The 23613-nt window shown below is 54.6% G+C and overlaps 1 protein-coding gene across 3 annotated transcripts in view; it reads left to right on the forward strand.

The window, feature by feature from the left end:
- The window catches only part of SEPTIN9 (septin 9), a 214333-nt gene that overhangs the window by 106538 nt on the left and 84182 nt on the right, over positions 1-23613 (forward strand). For all 3 annotated transcript variants that reach the window (XM_030923149.1, XM_010381903.2, XM_010381901.2), the window contains one exon: positions 8888-9532. In XM_030923149.1, coding sequence (XP_030779009.1) covers positions 8888-9532 — 645 coding nt within the window. The remainder of the gene's footprint in view (positions 1-8887; positions 9533-23613) is intronic.

A 23613-nucleotide genomic window follows, 5' to 3' on the forward strand; every position in this document is an offset into this window, starting at 1 on the left:
CCACCTGGGATTGGGGAAGGGAGCTGGTTTTTTTTTTTTTTTGAGACGGAGTCTCGCTCTGTCGCCCAGGCTGGAGTGCAGTGGCCAGATCTCAGCTCACTGCAAGCTCCGCCTCCCGGGTTTACGCCATTCTCCTGCCTCAGCCTCCCGAGCAGCTGGGACTACAGGCGCCAGCCACCTCGCCCGGCTAGCTTTTTGTATTTTTTAGTAGAGACGGGGTTTCACCATATTAGCCAGGATGGTCTCGATCTCCTGACCTCGTGATCCGCCCGTCTCGGCCTCCCAAAGTGCTGGGATTACCGGCTTGAGCCACCGCGCCCGGCCCCGGAGCTGGGGTTTTTATACTTCAGTTCTTGGCCAAGGACTGCACTCTTCACTCCTTCCAGCCTTCTGAGGGCGTAGGCACTAGGAAGGGCTCTGGGCGGAGACACAGAAATAGGCCGTGTGAAGTCAGTGGGTGTGATTGGTGGCAGGCCAGGACAGCCTCGGCCACCAGCAAGGTGACCACACATGTCAGCATGCACAGCCTCCACACCCAGGAGATGGTAATTACACCAGCAACAGCCATTCTTGCCGCGTGCTGTGCCTGCACCCGGGACATCTTATTTATTTATTCATTCATTCATTCATTCATTCATTCATTTATTTATTTTTTGAGACAGTTTTGCTCTTGTTGCCCCGGATAGAGGGCAATGGCGCGATCTCGGGTCACCACAGCCTCCGCCTCCCGGGTTCAAGCAATTCTCCTGCCTCAGCCTCCCGAGTAGCTGGGATTACAGGCATGCACCACCGTGCCTGGCTATTTTTGTGTTTTTAGTAGAGATGGGGTTTCTCCACGTTGGTCAGGCTGGTCTTGAGCTCCTGACCTCAGGTGATCCGCCCACCTTGGCCTCCCGAAGTATTAGGATTACAGGCAAGAGCCACCGCACCCGGCCTCAGGGGCACCTTATTACCCTGTCACCTCCTACAGGAGGTGGCACTGAGGACCCTGAGGCTCAGGGTAGACTGTGGTTGTGTCACTCTCCTGTTTGGGTCTCCTGCTCTGAGCCCTGAAATAAAGAGCACAGTCCCTATGCAGGTCCATACATCCTGTCTGTAGCCCTGGAGTGGTCCTTAAGCTCCTCGAAGGCACACCAGGCCTTTGGCCCTCATCCCCCAAGTCCTGGATAAATAGGAGGCAAAGGAGCCTTTGCAACTGGACCCTGCTCTGCCAGCGCCAAGGCCCTGCCCGACTACCCACCCCACCCTGCACACATCAGGGACCTGTGCCAAGGTCCAGCATCACAGGACAGTGAAGACAAGGAGCATGCCCACGGCGTACATGCTGCTGGACTCGCTCTGTAGATCTTAAGCAGGTGCCAGGTGAGGTTTTCCTGTGACTTTTTCCTGCAGGCTCAGGGTAGCGTACAGGGAGGTGCCTCCCTACTCCCTGGCACTATCTGTCTGGGTTCCCTCAGCCCTGACCCTGGTTCCCAGGTAGCCAGTGTTTCTTCAGGGACGGAACCTGCTGCTGCTCAGAGGAGACCCAGTTTGACCAGGGCTAGCGTTCCTGGAACCTGAGCTCAGAATTCTACCGTGCCCTGGGCAGAGGCCACGTTGCTCCCTCCTACGAGAGCTGAGCTGCATATGAGTTTGTTCTGACCTTGGGCTCTAGCATTTCTTTGCATGACATTTGTCCCAGGCTGGAGCAGGGCCCTGCGGCTCGCTTGGTATCCCCTCCCCAGACTGATGCCTGATATGTATGTGCACCAGGAAGTGCTTCATCTGGTTTCGGGAGCTGGGAGCGGTTTGCCGGGCAGCCTGCGGTCAGAGCACGGGCCTTAACAATGGTCCCTTGTGCGGCACATTCCTCTCTAAACAGGCCCAGATCCAGGCTGCTCCTGCTTCGACCCCCGCATGGGCCTGGAGGGAAAGTTTGCATCTGGAGGGTGGCCCACTGTGGCCTCTTTTTGTGTTGCAGCTGAGACCATAGGTGCTTGAGGATAGGAGAAGCCCTGTGCCCTTCATGGGGTGTGAGATGTTTTTCCGGAGGTGGGGATGGGGATGGGCCAGCGTGCAGTTATCCACACCCTCCAGCTGTTGGCACTAAAGTCTGTGTGTGTGTGTGTGTGTGTGTGTGTTTAATTTTGTTTTTCCAAGATGGAGTCTTGCCATGTTGTCCGGGCTGGTCTTGAACTCCTGGCTCAAGCGATCCTCCTGCCTCAGGTTCCCAAAGTGCTGGGATTACAGGTGTGAGCCACCGTGCCCAGCTAGTACCAAGCTGTGTTTTTTAAGAACAATATTGATGGTTTTATTCCCTGAAAATGCTAAGTGATCCTCATGTAGTATAAGCATCTCAGAAGGCAGGAAATTGTAATGAACAACACCCACCACCATTCATTCCGTCCAGAGATCGTTATTTTCTGCGCGGGTGCGAGTGTGTGTGTGCGTGCAAACTGCACATGTGTGTATGAAATGGAATTAGGATCTTCGTATACATCTTGTATCCTGCTATTTTTACTTAATATTCTCAGCATTTCTCATCTTCAAAAATGTGATTTTGATGACGGTGCAGGCCTTTGACATATGGGTTTAGAAAATCTGTGGAAACCCAGATTGTTTCCAGAGTTTGTGAGTTTAATGCTGATGCAAGTGTCCTCGTACATAAATCTTTCTGTACTTCTGATTATTTCCTTGGGATAAATTCCCAGAAGCCGGCCCAAGCACAGGAACGGTCTTTAGGCTTTTGGAGCAAGTTGAGATCGGTGGGGAGTGGAGAAGGGACCAAGGGAGGCTTTTGGAAGCCTGCGAGGTTGGAGTCTGCCTTTAGGGGACTTGAATTCACAGATGAAGGAGATGGCTGGCAAAGGTGGGAACCTCCTGCCCTATGGTGGGGGTGACACTGTTTTACTTTCCAGTGGCAGCATGGGGACCCTCCCAACATGACCTGGCCCCGCATCTTTCTGACACTGTGCACGGTCCACAGTTGTGATGCTCAGCAGGACATGACCTGGCCCCGCATCTTTGTGACACTGTGCACGGTCCGCAGTTGTGGTGCTCAGCAGGGAGCCTCTTCTGTGTCCTTCGGTTGCATTAACTCCTTGCAGACAGAGAAGGAAGCCGTCCGGTGCGCCTGCCTGCTGCGTGGGTCCTTTGAATGTGCCCAGTCGGGCCTGCGGATCTGTGCAGTCACATAGGGGTCTAAAATCTGCAAAATGACAAGCTCACGAACACTCTTGCTTCTGTGGGTTAATGGGGATACCCCTTGACGGCCTCTCCCTCCATAGGGAAGATGGAGACAAGTAAAGTGACAAGGACCTGCCCCGGGGTGGGATAGCCGGTTTCCCTGTGAGGGTAGTGGCAAGGGGCTTCCCAGGAGGTCTGCACGTTGGGAAGAGAGGAGCGACTGTGTGTGCGTGCAGGACCCAGGGCATAGTTTGAGGACTCTGATGGGGGAGGAGATTCTGGGGGACCCTGTTCTGCCAGCCTGGTGACAGGCATCTCCTGATGTTTCCCGGCTGGGTACAACTCACAACGTCCTCCGCGGGGAGGCATTTGCCCATGAGGCATCCCTGGCAGGGATAGTGTTGTTTCATTGCCAGATATCCCAGCAATGAAACAAGAATCTAGAGTGATGTGATTCCTCCGATGACTTCTCCAACCATCTGGGGTTTTTGTGCAACTCCAAGAAGGGGGAAGGAGGCAGCTCTCACTCCTCTGGGCTCCTGATACAGCAGCTCTGGAGTGGCCACGTGTCCGTTGGCCCACAGTGGGCCATTTGTCGAGTGTGTTTGTGGTGGGATTGGGGCTGGGCTGGAGAGTGGGTGACCACACCAGCGAGACTGACCCTGGGCCACTGTGCAGCCCAGGGGTTTCATCTTCCCAAGGGTCTCATTGTGAGTGTCCTGGCGCTGCTGGAACAAATTGCTGGAAACCAAGTGGCCCAACAGCAAAGATTGATTCGTTCGTGGTTCTGGAGGCCAGAAGTTTGATATCAAGGTATTGGCAGGACCACACTCCCTCTGACAGCTCGAGGGGAGGACCTCTCTTTGCCTCCTCCAGCTTCTGTTGGCCCAGGCACTCCTTGGCTCCGACAGCATCTCTGCAGTCTCTGCTCTGTCATCACGTAGCCCTCTCCACCGTGTCTCTTTGTGTCCCGAGTCCCCCTCTGCCTTTCTCCTATAAGGACACTGAGCACTGGTTTTAGAGCACATCCAGAATCCAGGATAGTCTCATTCCGGGATCCCTAGTCACATCTGCAAAGACCTTTTTTCCAAATAAGGTCACTTTCGTGGGTTCTTGGGGTTAGGTCTTGGACATGTCTTTTTGGGGGTCACTAGTCAACCCTTCGCAGAACCTCAGACGAAAGTGAGTCTTCGCAGGCTGAAATGGGGATGAAGGTCTAGTGTGTCCCTCTTCCTTGAGAGCTCCCTCAGGGCTTGTGCCCATCCTGTGATCCAGCCTTTTTTTTTTTTTTTTTTTTTTTTTGAGATGAAGTCTTGCTTTGTCGCCCAGGCTGGAGTACTGTGGCACGATCTGGACTCACTGCAACCTCCGCCTCCCAAGTTTAAGTGATTCTCCTGCCTCAGCCTTCCAAGGAGCTGGGATTACAGGCACCTATCCCCATGGCTGGCTAATTTTTTGTATTTTTAGTAGAGACAGGGTTTTACCATGTTGGCCAGGCTGGTCTCGAACTCCTGACCTCAGGTGATCCGCCTGTCTTGGCCTCCCAAACTTCTGGGATTACAGGCCAGGCGTGATCTACCACACCCGGCCTTTAGTAGGTTTTGGTGGGCTTTTTTTTTTTTTTTTTTTTTTTTTTTGAGACAAGGTCTCACTCTGTCATCCAGGCTGGAGTGCAATGGTGTGCTCATGGCTCACTGCAGCCTTGACCTCCTGGCCTCAAGTGATCCTCTCACCTCAGCCTCTCGAGTAGCTGGGATTACAGGCATATGCCACCATCCCTGGCTAATTTTTTTATTGTTTAGTGGAGTCGGGGTTTTGCCATGTTGCCCAGGTTGGTCTTGAACTCCTGGGCTCAAGCAGTCCACCCACCTTGGCCTCCCAAAGTGTTGGGGTTACTGGCGTGAACCACCACGCCTTGGCCTGGTAGGTTTTCTAGAAGTGCCTGAGGCCTCATGAAGGCTTGGTGTCATGGAGTAGAGGACATTCAACTCTGCTCCCAGGGAGCCCAAACACACCCCCTGCAGCCAATCTCAACAGTCATGACATGGCCAGGATGATGTGCGGAGGGGGTGGTGCGAACTGTGTGGGAGGCCAGCCCCGCTGGGAAGGGGGCTGGAGTGGGCTTGGCTTTGAGGAGGATACACAAGAAGAGGAGGAGGAGGCGGTGGCATGCTCGTTTGGGGGCATGGCCTGAGCCAGGGTGGGCACCTCTTCATTTAGGTGTCACCTTCTTGACATTCCAGCCGGGACATGGTTTCCTTGGGGAAGATGGACACCTCCAGAAAGGGACGTCTCCTGTTCTCACTGTTCTCCTAGCACACAGTTGTATTCTCTCGCAGTTCTGGAAGCTGTGAGATCTCCTGGCTGTTACCTAGAACAAACCTACCTTTCAGCAGCGCCACCCTGATGGTGGGGTAGTCCCTGCGGGGGGAACAGCCCCTGCTCTCTCAGAGCTTACTTAAAGCTAGTGGGCATGGGGGCGGTGCTGGACGGAACACCCAGATGGATCATAGAGCCGGACAGTAAGCACAGAGGCCAGCCAGTGGGGACGGAGGGACCCATCCATGAAAAGACATCAAGCATTGAAAGAGATGAGAGGACGCTGGGGACCAGCGCACATGTGCATTTTGCACAGATGGCCAAGGTGGTGAGGCGCCAGCCACGCAGACAACCGGAGGAAGGAGGAGTGCCCTGGGGGAGGGGCCAGCTCTGGTTCTAGAATGATCCGCTTGTGCGTGTCGGTCTGGCTGGAATAAATCACTGCATCCTCACTGTAGACTCAATTGTAAGCTCACACCGGGGAGGGCTCTGCTTTGGTGCAGGGTCCTAAATCATGAGTCGGCCATTGGGGGGTGTCTCCAAGGGGACTCTCCAAGGAGGGGGTTCAGCGGATCTCCCAGGGAAGGTCGTTTGTTTTCTTGGGTTGGACCTGGGACAAGGCCTTCTCTTGTCTAGTTTCTGTTCTCCAACTTGGCCACACGGAAGGATGCTGAGGACACCTGGAAGCCGGCCTCTGCTTTACAACGCCCGTAAGACAGCGGCACACCATGTGGGGACAGTTTGGACAGTGTTCAGGAGGCAGGGGGCAGATCGGAGGACCGTGGGAGGCCCTGGGAACCACACGAGGACCCAGGCATTGAGCTTTGCACTTTCTGGCATCAGAAAGTACAATGTACAGTCTGGCTCTGTGTCTACCCCATGCCTCACTTTCCCCATCTCTATGGGGGGTAATAATATTCTTTACAGCCCAGGTTTAAGCGGGTGTAGATGTAATGAGTTAGGTAAGCCCATCTTATGACATTCAGTTCTGGACATTGAACTCTGGGCTTTCTGGCTGGTAGAAGTGGACATTCAACCTTTCCTTGGAGCCCTGGGCTTTTGCAGAATCCGAACAGAGCCAGCAGTTTGCATGCAGTGGCAGAGGGGCAGAGTGGCACCATGGTGGGAGCCCATACCTGGCACATCCCTGATTCTGGGGCTCAGGATCCTGCTGCCCTGCAGCCACGCGATCAGTCAGAGGTCATGACTGGACCCACAAGCGAATACAGCCTGTGGATTTGATTTTGTTTGGCCCTGTGGTGGTTTATTTTATTTTTAGTTTTAGTTTTTGGAGACAGAGTCTCGCTCTCTCGCTCAGGTTGAGTGCAGTGAGATGATCTCAGCTTTGCAACCTCTGCCTTCTGGGTTCAAGCAATTCTTCTGCCTCAGCCTCCCAAGCAGCTGGGACTATAGGTGAGCGTCGCCGTGCCCAGTTAATTTTTTATTTTTAGTAAAGTGGGGTTTCACCATGTCAGCCAGGCTGCTTGGTGTTTTAAAAAGGGCTTGTTTTGCTTTATGCAAGCGTTTAAGGACGAGGAGATATCATATAAAGATCCAGATTTCTACTCTCTTGAGAAGTGAATAGCTCTGGCCCCGCCAGGCCCATATCCTCTAGGGCAGTGATGGAGCTGAGACAGGGCCTGTGACAACTGAGAGTTCCCCGGAGTCCACGCGGCTCCTTGCCCAGCTTCTGGTGGAGGCTGAGCTTAGTGACCCAGGATTTTGTCTGTGTCCACCAAGAAGGAGAGGTGCCCATGGCTTAGAGAGGGTGCCCACAGGATTGCCTTGCCCAGGAAGCTGGCAGCTGAAGCAGCCAGGATTAGGGGGCTGGGCTTCCTCTTCCCCTCCCCAGTGCCTGAGTGCATTTGGAGGAAGAGAGACAGGTGAGGGGAAGGCACTGAAATGGTCCTGGAGAGCTATTGTTGGGGGCTGGGGACCAACTGTTATCCCTTTTCCTATGGGCAGGGGAGGCAGTGGTGGAATCCCATGAGACCCGGACTCTGGCCTGGTGAGGCAGGGAGCGCCTGGGGAAGACACTGTGGGTCTCCAGGGGGACTTTGCTGGGGGAGCTGTGTTGGGAGCCTGGCCTAGGGAAGGAGCTGGTGAATGTGCCTGCCATGTGGGCCCCTCCCTGCTCTGGCCCTGATAACCAGGAGCAGCTGGCTGTCATTTGGAGTGTGGTTGTGGGGACTGTAGAGGTGGCAACTTCCCAGGTACCATCCCCACTGCCTCTGAGGGAGCAGACCCTGGTGCCTCCAAGAGGCAGGATGGTTGCAGGGTGGGAGCTGGGTGGTTGGAATCACTGCATGGGTTTGTAGTGTTGGATGGGAAGATGCAGGAGAGGCTGATGACTGAGAAAGTTGGTTCCTGTGGACTAAGCTGGGGGAGCCGGACAACCAAGTGGTTAGAACCTTGGGCTCTGGTATCAGCCTGATGTACAGTCTGGCTCTGGTCTACCCCATGCCTCACTTTCCCCATCTGTGCTGGGGGTATTGGTATTCTTTATGTCCCAGGGTTGAGCGGCTGTAGATGTGATGAGCGCGGTAAGCCCAGCACCTCACCGGCACTGAAAGCTCCAGTGTCTGCTCTTGGTGTCATTGATGGAGTTTTCTTCTCACTGTGGTTCTGATGGGTTACAGTTGTGGTCACTTATTGTTGGAGGTGTGTCCCCCACTGTGGCTGGTGGTAGAAGTGTGCTGGTCGTGTCCGGGTGTGTGCCTTGGCTGGAGGTGAGGAAGGATAAAAACAGCCTCGACAAGAAGGAAATCCAGGCCGGGCGCGGTGGCTCACGCCTGTAATCCCAGCACTTTGGGAGGCTGAGGTGGGTGGATCACTTGAGGTCAGGAGGCTGAGACCAGACTGACCAACATGGTGAAACCCCGTCTCTACTAAAAATACCCAGGCATGGTGGCCAGTGCCTATAATCCCAGCTACTGGGGAGGCTGAGGTAGGAGAATTGCTTGAACCCAGGAGGTGCCACTGCACTCCAGCCAGGGCAACAGATCAAGACTCCATCTCAAAAAAAAAAAAAAAAAAAAAAAGGAAATAAAAGTCTTCTCTGGAACTAGAACGTTCCTGTGTAGACGTAGCTGGAGGGGGAGGCTGTGTGGTTTGCGCCGTGGCCATGGCAAGACACGATGGGCAGCGTCTCCCTGCTCCAGCCTGCGTCTCTGCCCCAGAACTCATGACCGGTCTCCTAGGATGGGGCCGTCCCTTTCGCTTGCTGTGGGTGTCTTAGGATGAGGCTGTCCCTTGCACTTGCTGAGACATGAAGGACAGGAAGAGCCCCGGGGCCCTCAGCGCAGCATTACCTGCCTTCCTCTGCTGCTCCTTAGCAGGAAACATGCCGGAGTGTTCCCGAGCCGTCCACTCACCAATTGTACTCCCTCTCTTTGTTTTTCAGCCTTGAAAAGGTCTTTTGAGGTCGAGGAGGTCGAGACACCCAACTCCACCCCACCCCGGAGGGTCCAGACTCCCCTACTCCGAGCCACTGTGGCCAGCTCCACCCAGAAGTTCCAGGACCTGGGCGTGAAGAACTCAGAGCCCTCGGCCCGCCATGTGGACCCCCTAAGCCAGCGCTCCCCCAAGGCATCCCTGCGGAGGGTGGAGCTCTCGGGCCCCAAGGCGGCTGAGCCGGTGTCCCGGCGCACTGAGCTGTCCATTGACATCTCATCCAAGCAGGTGGAGAACGCCGGGGCCATCGGGCCGTCCCGATTTGGGCTCAAGAGGGCTGAGGTGTTGGGCCACAAGACGCCAGAGCCGGCTCCTCGGAGGACGGAGATCACCCTTGTCAAACCCCAGGAGTCAGCCCACCGGAGGATGGAGCCCCCCGCCTCCAAGATCCCCGAGGTGCCCACTGCCCCTGCCACCGACGCAGCCCCCAAGAGGGTGGAGATCCAGATGCCCAAGCCTGCTGAGGCGCTCGTCGCCCCCAGCCCAGCCCAGACCCTGGAGAATTCAGAGCCCGCCCCCGTGTCTCAGCTGCAGAGCAGGCTGGAGCCCAAGCCCCAGCCCCCTGTGGCTGAGGCTGCACCCCGGAGCCAGGAGGGTGAGTCGCAGAGCACTGGGTCTTGGATGCGGTGGTGATGGGGACCTGGTTGCTGGCTTTGCCACAGGATCTTGGAGGAAGAAGCTGGATATGGGTGGGGGATGCTACCCTGGAGACCCAGAAAGAATGGAATGCATGGGGATGGGAGTCTGCAAGCTCAGGAGAGGTGGCTGTGGCTCTCTCTGCCTGATGGGAACATGCCAAGATGCTCCAAGCGGGACTTAAGTGAGAGTTTGGAAAGATTCTCTGGGTTTCAAGGAGCCTCCTTTATTGGTCACCATGGGCCTTGGTAGGACCTCTGTCTGCTGTGTGTCCCTGGAGGGCCTGGGAGACTTGGAGAATGAGGAGCCACGCAGGAACCAGGGCAGGCTCATGCAGGGGTGTGGGACAGGGTGGGGTTGAGACCTCTGGAAGGACTGTCACATTCTGGTAGCTCCTGCTTGAGGAATTGCAGGCTGCCTGGTTGTGCCCAGCAGAGTCTGAGGGCTTGGGGAAGGGAGGAGGGACGTGTGCCTCCTGAGGCTTGCATCGGAGCTCATGGCCTGCTCCTCCTCCCCCAGGAGGGATGGTGTGGCAGAGGGAGGGGAACATGAGGAGCACCTTAGTCTGCAGGACAAAACTCTCAGGGCACTGGGAAGGGGTTCCTGGACCAGGGGACTCTGTGATAGCTGCACACAGTTTTATTTGGGGGTGCCCTTCTGGTGAGAGGAGAGAGGCCATGGGGCTCCAGCAGTGTCCTGGGAGGGCTCAAGCCCAGAGCCGTGCTGACGTGGAGCTTACAGGCCGGGGGTTGGTGCCAGTCCTGTGGGACGCAGGGCCTGTTCGGAACTGCCAGGCTGTGGGACATAGTTGGGTCTCTTCTCAGAAGCATGCCCCCTGGCCCCAGCAGGGATCGTGGCTCCATGGGGCTATGTTAAGGTGCCAGCTGGGTTAGAAGCCCCTCTAGAGCCGGGTCCGATTCTGGGCACAGGATCCGGACTCAGTGTACTATGTTCAGTAAGCCTTCTTAGGGTTGGATGAACAGTACAGTCTGGGTTTTTGATTTACCTTTTTCTTCTTATTTCTAATTGTGGTGAAATACACAACATACAATGTGCAATTGTAGCCACTTTGCAGTGTACATTTCGTGGCATTCAGTACATTCACGGTGTTTTGCAGCTGCCACCGCTGTCCATCTCTGGGACCCTTTTCATCCTCCCAGAATGAGCTCCGTCCCCGTTAGACAAGCTCACCATGCCCCTCCCCCAGCTGCTGGCAGCCACCATTCTATTTTGTGTCTTTATTATGAACTTATTTGACCACTCTAGGAACCTTGTGTGAGTGGAAAAATACAATAATGGCCCATTTTGTGTCTGGCTCATTTCACTCAGCATGACGTTCTGAAGGTTCATCCGTCATGCTGTAGCATGGGGCAGAGTTTCCTTCCTTTTAAAGGCTGAATAATATTCTGTCGTGTGATGCACCCGTGTTGTGTGGCTGTTCCTCCATCGGTGGACCCTTGTGTTGCTTCTACATCTCTCTAAGTCCCTACTTTCCATTTGCTTTGACTTTTTTGAGACAGGGTCTTGCTCTGTCCTCCAGGCTGGAGTGTAGTGGTGTGATCACTGCTCACTGCAACCTCTGCCTCCTGGGCTCAAGATCCCCCAACCTCAGCCTCCCGAGTACCTAGGACCACAGGTTGCATGCCACCATGCCTGGCTACATTTTAACATTTTTTGTAGAGACAGGTTCTCACTAAGTTGCCCAGGCTGGTCTCAGACTCCTAGGTTCAAATGAGCCTCCTGCCTCGGCCTCCCAAAGTGCTGGGATTATAGGCATGAGCCATCCAACCCCTTTTTGGTTTTTCTTTTTGAATGAGAGTTCTCCAGTGGTCAGTGGGCTTGGGGGCTGGGAGGACGTGGGGCCTGGAGAGGGTGTGGGTCGGGGGGAGACCAGTGCTCTTAATGCTTTCACGGGCATGTGGAGCGCACATTCGTCTCAGCAGGTCTGAGGCCTGGGACTCTGCATTTCCTACAGAGGGGGCATCGGAACACACTGAGTAGCCAGAGGCTAGTGGGCCTTGGAACGTCCTTTCCAGCCCTCAGTGTGCGAGTCCGTGTTCCCTCTCCCATCTCTCTAAACTTGACTCTGCAGAGCCACCCCGCCTCAGCCACCTAGACTCAGTGACAGCGGCTGCCAGTGGCATGGTGTCAGGCCAAAGGGATGGGCAATTTGCAGAGTGGCAGGAGGCTGTTTCCTCCCCAGCCTTCTGTTGGTGCAGGACCTTTGTTTGACGTGCCGGATACACCCACCTCCTGGGTTGATGTGTTCACACTCAGCTGAGTCAAACAGGATGTGGCTGGGGAGGCAGTTGTCACTGGGCCATCTAGATCTTGGTGACGGCTGGTGCTGGATGCACAGAGACATGGTCCTGGCTCTGGGGGACAGGTGGGGGGATGTCCATGGGGATGTGCAAGAACATCCTCCTCCAGGGGCAGACCCAGCTCAGCCCCTAAATTGTGCCAGAGAGTGCACTGGGAGCCAGACCCAGGGACACATCCTGCAGGCTCTGCTTCCGGGAGCTCACCGAGCCGTGAGCAGGATGGCTGGGACACAAGGAGTGCCCAGGGAGCTTCCCCAGCAGTGATTTCATCAGGCCAGGAAGTGCAATTTCATCAGGCCAGGAAGGAGAGAGAAAGGCAGGCCACGTGGAGGCGGCAGCGTTCAGAGCGGCAGGAGCCTGGTGCTCTGGGGGGACAGTGGCTTTCTCCATGGAATAGGATGTACATGTTGGAGTCGGGGCATGGGAGAAAACCATCAGCATCCCAGACCCGGCCACCCCCGGATGGGGACCTGTGCAGGTGGGAGTCCAGCCCGCATGGAGAGGTCCGTGGGCTGGGCTGACGGTCCTCAGGGCCTGAGCAAGTCCGGGTGGAGGAAAGGCAGGGAGAGATGAGGGCAAGGCCTTCCCGATGGAGGGGTGCTCTTGAAATCCAATGAGAGTGGCTTCTCGGGGGACCCAGGCCTGAGCCCCACTAGCTCTTCCTCTGAGGCACCACCTGCTTGCTTCTCCGTTCTCCCTCTCTGTGTCACAACCGTTCTGGACACACATCCAGTTCTCTCCAACTCGGCTTCCTGCCCATCTTTCCTGCAGGTCCAGCAGGCCCATCCCCTTCTGCCCCTCCACGTGGGCTGGGCTGGGAGCTCCCTGAGCCCCCACATGCACAGCTCTGACCAATCTCCATGGCCTCTCTGCACCCCGAGTACCAGGGATCCAGCTGGCACCATGGGGAAACGGATATGGGGAAAGGGATCAGGGAGGGAGTTCCGTGCCCTCTCAGCAGATGCCCAGCCCCTTGGCTTCTGCCTGCGAGAGGGTGTCTGTGCTGTGGTTTGTCTCCACCCCAGAGCTGCAGGCACAGGGCAGGGTCTCCTGGGGCCCGGCTGAATTGCTCTCAGACTAACTTCCCCAAAGCACAGCACTGCTGAGATTTCTTCCCATCCTGAGCCTTCCCTGCTCACTCACCGAAGGCCCTGCCACGGTTGATTCACTCTCCTGCTCAGCTTACACCTCGCTGCTTCCCAGCTTCTCCTGCTTTGGTCTTCCCTTGGTCTCCCACACCTTTCCTCACAACCCCTTTGCCCTGACCTCCTGAACCCTGACCTCTGCTTCTCTTTTTTTTTTTATTTTGAGACGGAGTCTCATTCTATCGCCCGGGCTGGAGTGCAGTGGTGTGATCTCGGCTTACTGCAATCTCCGCCTCCCAGGTTCAAGCGGTTTTGAGTAGCTGGGACTATTGGCGCGGGCTACCACTCCCGGCTAACTTTTGTATTTTTAGTAGAGACAGGGTTCACCATATTGGCCAGGCTGGTCTCAAACTCCTGACCTTGTGACCCACCTGCCTCGGCTTCCCAGGACTCCCAAAGTGCTGGGATTACAGGTGTGAGCCACCGTGCCCAGTCTGTCTTGGTTTTTTACAAAGAACCCCGTAAGAGGCCGGGTGCAGTGGTTCATGCCTGTAAATCCAGCACCTTGGGAGGCCAAGGCAGGCAGATTGCTTGAGCCCAGGAGTTTGGGACCAGCCTGGGCAACATAGAGAAACCCCGTCTTTACAAAAAAATACAAAAAATTAGCCAGGCGCAGTAGCATGTGCTTGTAGTCCCAGCTACCCAGGAGGCTGAGGCTGTGGTGAGCTGAGATTGTGCCACTGCACTCCAGCTTAGGACACAGTGTGCGACCCTGTCTCAAAAAAAAAAAAAAGAAAGAAATCCCGTGAGATACCAAGTAAGTGACTTGGACATAATAGGTACGCCGTGAAATTATGCTGAAGGAGTGAGCCACTGGTGGTGAGATGGGGGATGGCTTTTTTTTGTGGTTCTTGCAGAGATGTAGTGACCCCCTTGGGACGTCCCTAGGGACCAAGCAGAAACTTTCCTGGTCAACTTTACCCCCAGGGCACCTGGTGTCTCCTCTGGAGGTCGTGCTGGAGGGCTCAGTGGGTGGGTGTCAGCTTCAGTGTGGGGGTTCTGGAAGGGGTCAGCATTTCAGGAAGGAGTGTAGGCACCTAGATGGTTGAAGGGGAGGGAGAGGAAGACAGGACCTGCAGAGGGCAGAGGCCTCCCTGCCTGCTCCTCCGCCCCGCGGCCTGGTGAGGTCTGAGCTTTATGCTGGTGCGGTGGCTTCTCGGTTTCTGAGGCTCTGGCCCTGTCCCTGAACTTGGCACCCTCCTTGCTATCCTCCCACAGAAGGACCCTCGTCCTTCGGGGTCATCCCTGGTCCTCTCAGGCTCTGGGTGGGGACGGCCTTGCCTCCTCTCCTGGATCCCTGCTCTTTCCCTGCCCCCCACATGGGTGCCTCTGGGTGGGGCGGGGCTGGGCTGCAGCACCCAGGACTGAGACTGCAAGGGCTGGCCGCTGGCTCAGAGCCCCCTCACCAAAGTTACCCCCCTCTGGCTCCTCAGCCACACCAGCCAAGTTTCTCCAGAGCTGCCTTATAAGGCAGCTCAGCACTCGTCCGTGGGCCTGATTCTCTGCCTTCTTGGGATACTCACTGGGGGCAAGAGGGAGGCCAGGCCTGGTGCCCAGCTCAGTTCTGGGCATGTCCCGGCTCTGCCCCATGAGCCAACTGGTTCTGAACCATCACTTCGCCCCTCCCAGCCTCAATTTCTTGATTTGTCAGAGGCATCTGCAGAGGTGGCTGGGGGCTGAGCTCATGTATCCACCCACCCCAAGAACCAAGAAGGAAGTCCACGGTGGTGCTGGGGCCACTGTGACCATGGGTGTAAAATTGGGGCGGGGTAGACATGGCAGCATGTCTCAGTAGTTTTCCTGTGACCCAGAGGGTCTGGAAATCTTTGTCGTGTGGGTGGAGCGTTGAGGGAGCTGGGAGTCAGGCCCCCCAAGCCCATGATGGTGGGCGTGGCTCTTTGCATACTTGGTCCGCACCAGGCCTTGTGTTCCAGGGACAGAACAGGGAGCAATCTCAGCTCAGACAGCAGGGCTGCCAGTACAGCACTGAGTATAGGGTTAATCGAAGCACAGGGCTCCCTGGAACCACCCAACACAGAGCATTGAAGAGGTGGCTTTGGGGAAAGTGGGGTCAGAGCTGAGCTGGAGTCGGGGGTGGGGAGGGTGGGCATCAGCCTGCAAGGGAGGAACACCTGCTAGGCCCCAGAAGCTCCTGGTGGGGATCAGGGACTGTGAAGTTGGGGAGAAGGTGACTGCCGTGATTTAGGGAGGAAGGGCCCCATAGACAGCCCAGCTCCTGGCCCCATGTTTACAGGACACCCCACATAGGCTCTGAGCCTATCCCTGGACTGTGGACTCCCTGAGGCAGGGTCTGCAGGTTTGTCCAGTACCAGGTGTAAGGCAGGGGGCCTTGGTAAGCATCGAAGGACTCACTGGTGTCTGATGAAGCAGTGAGTTTGGACTGTGTCATGCCTGCGGTCCTGAGCCTGCAGGATTTTTCTGTGTGGGGCTGTGTGCTTCTGCTTCTGGAGGGGCGAAAGCCTGGTGTCCAGAGGGCACCCATGTTCCTGCCGGGCTGCCTTACTCAGAAGGTCCCGCTGCTCCCACCTCCTCCCATTTTCCTGAGCTGCTTCCAGAGGGCACCCAGGTCCCCTTTTACTTTGGGATTGGGTCTCTTTCTCTTTCCCCTTCTAAGAACAAGTACCATCCTTCTCCAAGCTGTCCCTGGAGCCTCTCAGACCTAGGTCTAGAGCAGGAAGCCCCCCATGTGCTGGGGGAACGGGAGGATCAATGGGGGAGGAGTGGCCAGGCCAGGTGTGTCTCCTTCATGGTGGGATGGGGTGGGGCCAGAGAACAGAGCCTGGCTGCAGGGCCCAGGAAGAGAACCCTTCCCCTCGTGGCCTGCTCAGCTGCCTGCCAAGTACCCTGCAGTGGTGAGAGGAAAGGAGGGCTGGTCTGGGAATGCAGCGGGTGCTGAGCAGCTGTGGAATACCTTAAATAGAGCGGGCAGCTGCGGGGAAGGGTGGGGCCAGGAGGCAGGCACTGGGGGTGGTGTCTCCACTCCGCCCCCTGCAGCTCTGTGGCCCTGACCACCCAGCCTGGCCCCAGGATGGAGCCCCAGCCCCCAGACACATGGCACTGGGTGAGGCCTCCTCTCAGCACTTGTCCCAGGAAGCCAGAGCAGCTGCCAGAAGAGAGAGGAGCTGTGTCTGCACCCACAGCCTCCCAGGCCTGGGACAGCTGCCGGGATTGAGGGTCTGCACAATGGCGAGCCTGTCCGGAGGGGCGTGCCCCGGCCAGACAGCCATGCTCTGTGTGGTGTGGACAGAGGGCACATTCAACCCTGCAGGAGTGCACTCAGACTCCCCGCCCGGGGCCCCGACGTGTGGGCAGCCCCTAACCAGACCCTGGATTCCAGCAGGCAGCCTGGGAGGGTGCCGTGTGGTCCACCCTGACACACTGTGTCACCTGGGACCTCATGTCCGAGAGCTGGGGAGGCGCTTCCTCGGTTGGACTCCACTTCCTCTCTGGGGTTTTCTGTGGGTGCGATAAGTGACTCTCTCTCCTGCAGTCCAAGGGGGCTCCTGGGGTCTGGGCTGTAACTGACAGGCTTGAGTAGCCCATGGCCAGGGCTGAGCTTGCTTCCCGTTGTCTCCAAACACTGAGCCCAGGAAGGGGTTAAAGTGGAGATGCTCTGAGGCATGGAGCTCCCCCAACCCTGTCCCCCCATCCCACTACTGGGTGTCCTCTGTGGAGCCCCGGGACTCGTAAGGAACCCAGAGTGGAGATTCCTGGTCTCATCCAGTGCAGGTGAGGGGGAAAGTGATTTGTCCACAGTCACAGGCCAAGCTCGATTCCACTTCACCGCCCCAGTCTGAAACCTGGAACTGGAAATGGCCCTGGAGATCACTGATTCCATCTCCCGCCTTCCAAAATGGCCCGCGGGGATTACGATGCAGATGCCTGTCATGCCTGGCCCACTTGTGTGTGGGGAAGTGGCAGAGGAGCGCCAGCTCTGCCCTCACACTGCCTGGGCGGCCGCCCCTGCCCTGGCCAGTGGCTTTCCTCTGGTCCGTCTTCTCAGTGTGGAAGTGGGCACAATTCTTTCTGTGCAGCGTGGTGAGAGTGAACAGTGATAATTCGTAAGCAGGGCTGGAGCGCTTGGGGGATTCGTGTTAAACAAGCATATAAACAAAAGCCGAACCCAACCCTGATTGAATCAGCAGGCAGGCCTTGTCTGAAGCCCCCGGGCAGCACCTCATACCATCCGTAGATTCCAGGCCGGTGGCGTCGCCCCGTATCTCTCCCGCCCGCCCGCAAGCTGGTGTTTAGAAGCCCTGCTCTGTGTTCTGGCTCCCATTCTCCCTGTGACCTTTCCCTTTCTTCATCCTAAAAAGCAATGCACGACCGGGTGTGGGGACAGGCGCCTGTAGTCCCAGCTGCTTGGGAGGGAGGCTGAGGCAGGAGAATCGCTTAAACCCAGGAGGTGGAGGTTTTAGTGAGCCGAGATTGCGCTAGTGCCGTCCAGCCTGGGTGACGGAACAAGACTCCATCTGGAAACAAACAAAACAAAACAAAACAAAACAATGCCCAGTCATTCTTAGATAAAAAATGAAGATCGCATGAAATTTCGAAAGGAAGTTTTTCTCTCCCATTCCCCAACTCTTTCCCAAGGGGTGGCCATGTTGACAGCTGGGTGTGGCATTCTTCTGAATTTTATTTGTGCAGAGTCATTCAGGGCTTGTGTAAAAAAAGTCAATGTGTAAATTTAGACTTTTCAAGAACACAAAGGAAATCAGACTTCTGCAACCAGCTTTTATTTTTTCCATTTGACAACACTGTTGCCACTTGTAGATGTAGCATGTTACTTTTTTTTTTTTTTTTTGACCGGACTATTGACCAGGCTGGAGTGCAGTGGTGCCATATGGGCTCCCTGGGCTCAGTGTAACCTCTGCCTTCCAGTTTTAAGCGATTCTCCTGCCTCAGCCTCCCAAGTAGCTGGAATTACAGGTGCCCGCCACCCTGCCTGGCTAATTTTTGTATTTTTAGTAGAAACGGGGTTTCACTATGTTGGCCAGGCTGGTCTTGAACTCCTGACCTCGAGATCTGCCCGCCTTGGCCTCCCAAAGTAGCACGTTCCTTTTCATGCTTGTGTCATCAGATGTCCCACGGCCCTGCCAGGCTTGTCCAGCTGCCCACTGTGATTGAGAGGCTGCAACAGATGTTCTGACACTTGTACTTGTGCACACAATGACTGTAGGATGAGCCCTTAAGAGTGAATTTCTGTGTCAAGGATGTGTTTTGATCTGCCAGGCACAGTGGCTCACGCTTGTAATCCCAGCACTTTGGGAGGCGTAGATGGGCTGATCACAAAAATTAGCTGGGCATGGTGGCTTGTGCCTGTAATCTCAGCTACTCAGGAGGCTAAGGCAGGAGATTTACTTGAACCCAGGAGGTGGAGGTTGCAGTGAGCCAAGATCGCGCCATTGCACTCCAGCCTGGGTGACAGAGCCAGACTCCGTATCAAAAAAAAAAAAAAATCAATCCTTGTTCCTGAATTGGCCTCTAAAGTGGTTACTAGAATTTTTTAGGACCCCTCCCCTCGCTGGCCTGCTCAACTGTCTGCTGGGCCCTGTGCTGTGATGGTCCAGCAGGGAGGTCCTATGCCCCTCACCCCTGTCTGAGGGCCAGACGCTTTCCAATTGGTGTTTTATTTTGTGCATCTCGGTCAAGCGAGAGGGATTATCTCTTCGTATGTTGCAGACCAGGGCCTTGTGTTCTCTTTTCATTTGGATGGTTCATCCTTTCCTTGTTGAAATGTTTTAAAAAGAGTACTTTGTAAGCCAGGCGTGGTGGCTCACACCTGTAATCCCAGCACTTTGGGAGGCTGAAGTGGGCGGATCGCTTGAGCTTAGGAGTTTGAGACCAGCCTGGGCAACATGGCAAAATCCCATCTCTGCAAAAATTAGCTGGGTGAGGTGGTGCTCCTGTAGTCCCAGCTACTTGGGAGGCTGATGTGGGAGGATCATTTGAGTCTGGGAGTTTGAGGCTGCTGGGATCTGTGATTGTACCACTGCATTCCAGCCTGGGTGACAGAGCGAGATCCTGTCTAAAGAAAAAAAAAAAAAGTTATTTGTACATCTTTATCACAGCAGGTATGAGTGTCTTGTCCCCGGCTGCCTACTTTTGATTTTATTTCTGGGATGTTCTTCCACACGGAACATTTTAATCCTATTATCCTGATGTTGTCAAGTCTCTGCTTTCCCCTTTAGCTTTTGGAATTCATGTCCTGTTTAGAGGTCTCCTGCGTTCTGAAATTATAGGAAAGAATTTCGCCCACGTTTTCTTCTAGTACTTCTGTGGTTTCATTTTTACATGTTGAAATCATGAATCCATTGGAATGTATTTTGGTTTCAGCAGCGAGGTAGGGGTAGATGGTATTGCCTGGATACACAGCAGCGAGCTTGGTCTGGAGCGGGTGGGGTGCGTGCGTGTGTGTGTGTGTGTGTGCGTGTGTGTGTGTGTGTGTGTGTGTGTGTGTGTGTGCGCGCGCGCGCTATTTTTATCAGTTTTGGTGTCTGTATTGTGCTGGCTTAGCAAAAACAATTTGGATACATTTATTTTCCCCTCTGTGTTCTGGAACGTTTTAAGCAGCAACATAATAATCTCTTTGTTAAAACTTTTCAAGAATTCACTGTGAAACCATCTGGGCCTGATACTTTTGGGGGAGTCTAGCACTTTAAAAATTTCAATTTTTTCCGTGGGTCTTTGAGTTTTACAGTTTTTCTTCTTAAAATTCATTACTTATTTTTTTCCTAGAAAAGCATCTTTTAGCTTATTTAAAATCCCTCGGCTTATTCCGTGGGGGTTACTTGAGCTCACTTAGTGAGGACAGCGTGCAGCGGGGTGATTGACGTGATTGGGTAGCAGAGCATGATCGATCGGTCGGTGTGCAAACATCACTGGCTGTGGCTGGCGTCCTGGGATGCTCCATGTTGAGGCACATGTGTGCAGTGCCGGGTGATGTGTATTCTGAGAGGGGATGAAGCCACAGGACTGCTGCACCCTTAAGAGAGAGCACCCCTCCCCACGGCTGCAGTCTTGAGTAGGTAGTGACAGGGGACTGGGTCTGGGGGTGGCTCAGTGGTCCCAGCAGGCCAAGGGCTTCAGGAATTATGAGAAGTTTGGAGCTGCCCAGAGAGTGGCTTTCAAAATCAGTCTGGACTGCAGCCTCCAGAAAGACATGCGCTTGACACCACGACCCAGGACACACCTGTATGGGGTGGGGGTGGGAGGTGGCGGTATATAAATGAAACCAAATTTCCATGATGGAATTCTTACCTTTACCATGCCTGTGCTACCCTTTGGTATTTTCTATTTTTTTTTTTTTCCTCTCTCTCTATTTGTTTGTTTTGGAAAGAGGGAAGGCTTTTTTCATTTTTTTTAAAACAGCTTTATGGAGATTTAAGTAAGCTCCTGTATGATCCACCCATTTAAAGTGCATAATTCCATGGTTTTCAGTCTATTCAGAGAGTAGTGCAGCCATCATCACCACAACCAATTTTAGAAAATTGAAAATTTGAGAAATTTAGAAAATTTTTTTCTTAAGAAGAAACCCCGTAGCCTTTAGCTATCAATCCTGCCCTCCTCCTCCGTATCTCCTTTCTATCTGTGTGAATTCCATACTTTTCTTTTCTTTTTTTTTTTCTTTCTTTTCTTTTTTTTTTTTCTTTTTTTTAGGTAGGGTCTGATTCTGTCACTCAGACTGGAGTGAATGGCTCAGTCTCTGCTCACTGCAACGTCCGCCTCCCTGGCTCAAGCCATCTTGCCACCACAGCCTCCCAAGTAGCTGAGACTACAGGCCTGTGCCACCATGCCTGGTTAATTTTTGTATTTTTTGTAGAGATGGGGTTTTACCATGTTGCCCAGTCTGGTCTCGAACTCCTGGGCTCAAGTGATCCTCCTGTCTTGGCCTCTCGAAGTTCTGGAATTACAGGCGTGAGCTACTGCGCCTGGCCGATTCTAGACATTTCTTGTACAGAGAATTGCATGTTTGGCCTTTGTGTCTGGCTTCTCCGCTTGGTGTCACGTTTCCAAGATCCATCCACATTGTAGCAGGTGGAATATTGAGTAATGTTCCACCGTGGAATGGACCGTTCCATTGTGGACAGACACGTCGCCTTCATCAGCCGAGGGACATTGGGATGTTGTTGCCTGTTGACCTTTCGTGAGTGTATTCTTTTCAAATTAAAAAAAAAACAAAAAACAAAAAAACGCTGGTCACCACCCACTAGATAGTTTCCTTGGCCCACAGGGTGGGACAAGCCGGCCTGGGTGAGGATGGGGATATGGTCAGGTAGAGGCAGCTGGAGTGGCCCTGGGTTGCTTCTGGGCACAGCAAGCAGAGGTACAGAGGCAGAGCCTGAGCACGTTCCCTGGGCAGATCTCCATCCTGGGAATGTTTGTTTATTCAAGAAGTCTCGGCCAGGCGTGGTGCCTCACACCTGGAATCCCAGCACTTTGCGAGGTCAAGGCAGGCAGATCACCTGAGGTCAGGAGTTCGAGACCAGCCTGACCAATATGGCAAAACCCTATCTCTACTAAAAATACAAAAATTAGCTGGTCGTGGTGGCGTGCACCTGTAGTCCCAGCTACTTGGGAGGCTGAGGCAGGAGAATCTGCTTGATTCCAGGAGGCAGAGCTTGAACCCAGGAGGTGGAGGTTGCAGTGAGCCAAAATTGCACCACTGCACTCCAGCCTGGGTGACAGAGCGAGACTATGTCTCAAAAACAAAACAAAACAAAAAAATCTCCAGTGCTGCCCTGTGCCCGGCACTGACGTGGGGGAATGCGGCGCTGGTATGTGCTTCCAGCCCACCGGGCTCCTGTCTGGAGCTGACGTGTGACCAAGGCACATGAGGGAAGCACAGTGAGGTGGACGGCGCACAGGCATAAGGAGCAAAATAAGGCAGACACAGTGGCTCAGTGGCTCCTGGTGGCTGCGAGGAGCGTGGGCAGGACAGACCCAGGAGAGCACCTAGAGAGCAGGGCTGACTGGGGCAAGGTGTGTCAGGCACTTGTCAGGAGCACAATGTAAGGGGACACGAAAGAGCTCAGGAATCAACACAGATAGTATTTAATGAAGTGTTTTTAAATATTGAAATGATGCAGAGTAACCTCCATGATGAACAAATGTTGGAATTTTAAATAAAGACAGGCCCAGCCCTGCACGTGCACAGCCATGCCAGAGTTTGTTCAGCCTGGAATTTGATTTGTTTAAAATGTTGCTTTAAAATATTGTTTGATTCCTGGATTTTTTGGCACTCCCTTAACTTTTGCACCTGGACAAAGGCCTCACCCTCATCCTAGCTAGAGAGGGTCAAGGGCTGGTGAATTTGGCTTTGGATCTGCAGAGCTCATGGTACCTGAGAGGTGGGGCCAGGAACAGGAAGGAGCTGGTGAGAACAGCACCTGGACGGGGCCAGATCAGAGCAGCACTGTGGCCCTTTCCAACCCATGGTTTTGCTGCTGGATGCTTGGCAAATCGGTGCTGATTTGCCCCGGCCCTCTGAACAGAGTGTGATGATTAACAGGGCCGTGGAGCTCTCGGGCCCCTCCCTGAAGCAGCAGTGAAGCCAGGGATGTGCTGACAGCAGGCAGGGAGAGGGACATCTGGGTCTGTGCCTGGAGCCAGCTGCCCCACGGAGGAACTGGGTGAGGATGCAGTGGGAGGAAGACCTTCCCAGTCCTGCATCCTCCGAAGCATAACTGAGTGCTTGTGTGGCTTGGGGGTCACTCTGGTCTGAGGACGGTCTTGCTCTGCTCAGCCAGGCTTTGAAGAGCCACTGGGATACGGACAGCAGCCCTGCTGGGTGCCAGGTTGTCCACTCTCGCCTGCTTCACATTGGAACTGGATGCAGAGCACCTGGATGGCCAGTCCCAGAGTGTCTCTGACACTCCCAGTCACCTCATCCCTCAGACCAGGATAAGATGGGGGACCCCAGCCTGAGCCTCACATGGGCTCCATTCCATGTGCTCCCATAAGTCACTGGGCCCACCTCCTGGCTCCAGGGCTGCCTGGCCATTTGGCGTCTTGGTTTCCTCGTCGGTACAATGAAAATAATAGTCCCAGCCTTCTCGAGGAGTTACAAGACGCTTTTCACGTGAAGAGCTGGGATTTGGTGCCATACTACCTGGATTTGAACTTTGGCCCTACCCTTCCTAACCTGTGGCTTTGGGCCAGTCTCACTTCCCTGTGCCTCGGTTTCCCCATTTAGAGAGCCATCTCATTGAGTTGTTGGGAGGATGAACATAAGGAAGTGTACTGATGTGCCCAGAGCACTATGATTTTACTTATTATTACCAAACCAGGCACACAGTAAGTGCCTAATACATGCTCAGTGTCATTTCACGGACTTCTGTGTGCCTTGTGTGTCTCCAGCAGCCTAGCTCTCAAGGTGGGGAAGCTCTTGATGAGTTGCAGGAGGTAATTAGAAAGAGGAGGCGGCAGGTTCGAGGGTTTGGGTGACACCTGTGGACAGAGAGAGGCCAATGGACCCTGGCAGGGGAGAGGGGGTCCTTGCACATAGAAAACATTTCCTGCATCCAAGATCCTTGTGACTCTGGAACAAAGGT

This window comes from Rhinopithecus roxellana, chromosome 19, assembly GCF_007565055.1.
Source record: "Rhinopithecus roxellana isolate Shanxi Qingling chromosome 19, ASM756505v1, whole genome shotgun sequence".
Taxonomy (NCBI): domain Eukaryota; kingdom Metazoa; phylum Chordata; class Mammalia; order Primates; family Cercopithecidae; genus Rhinopithecus; species Rhinopithecus roxellana.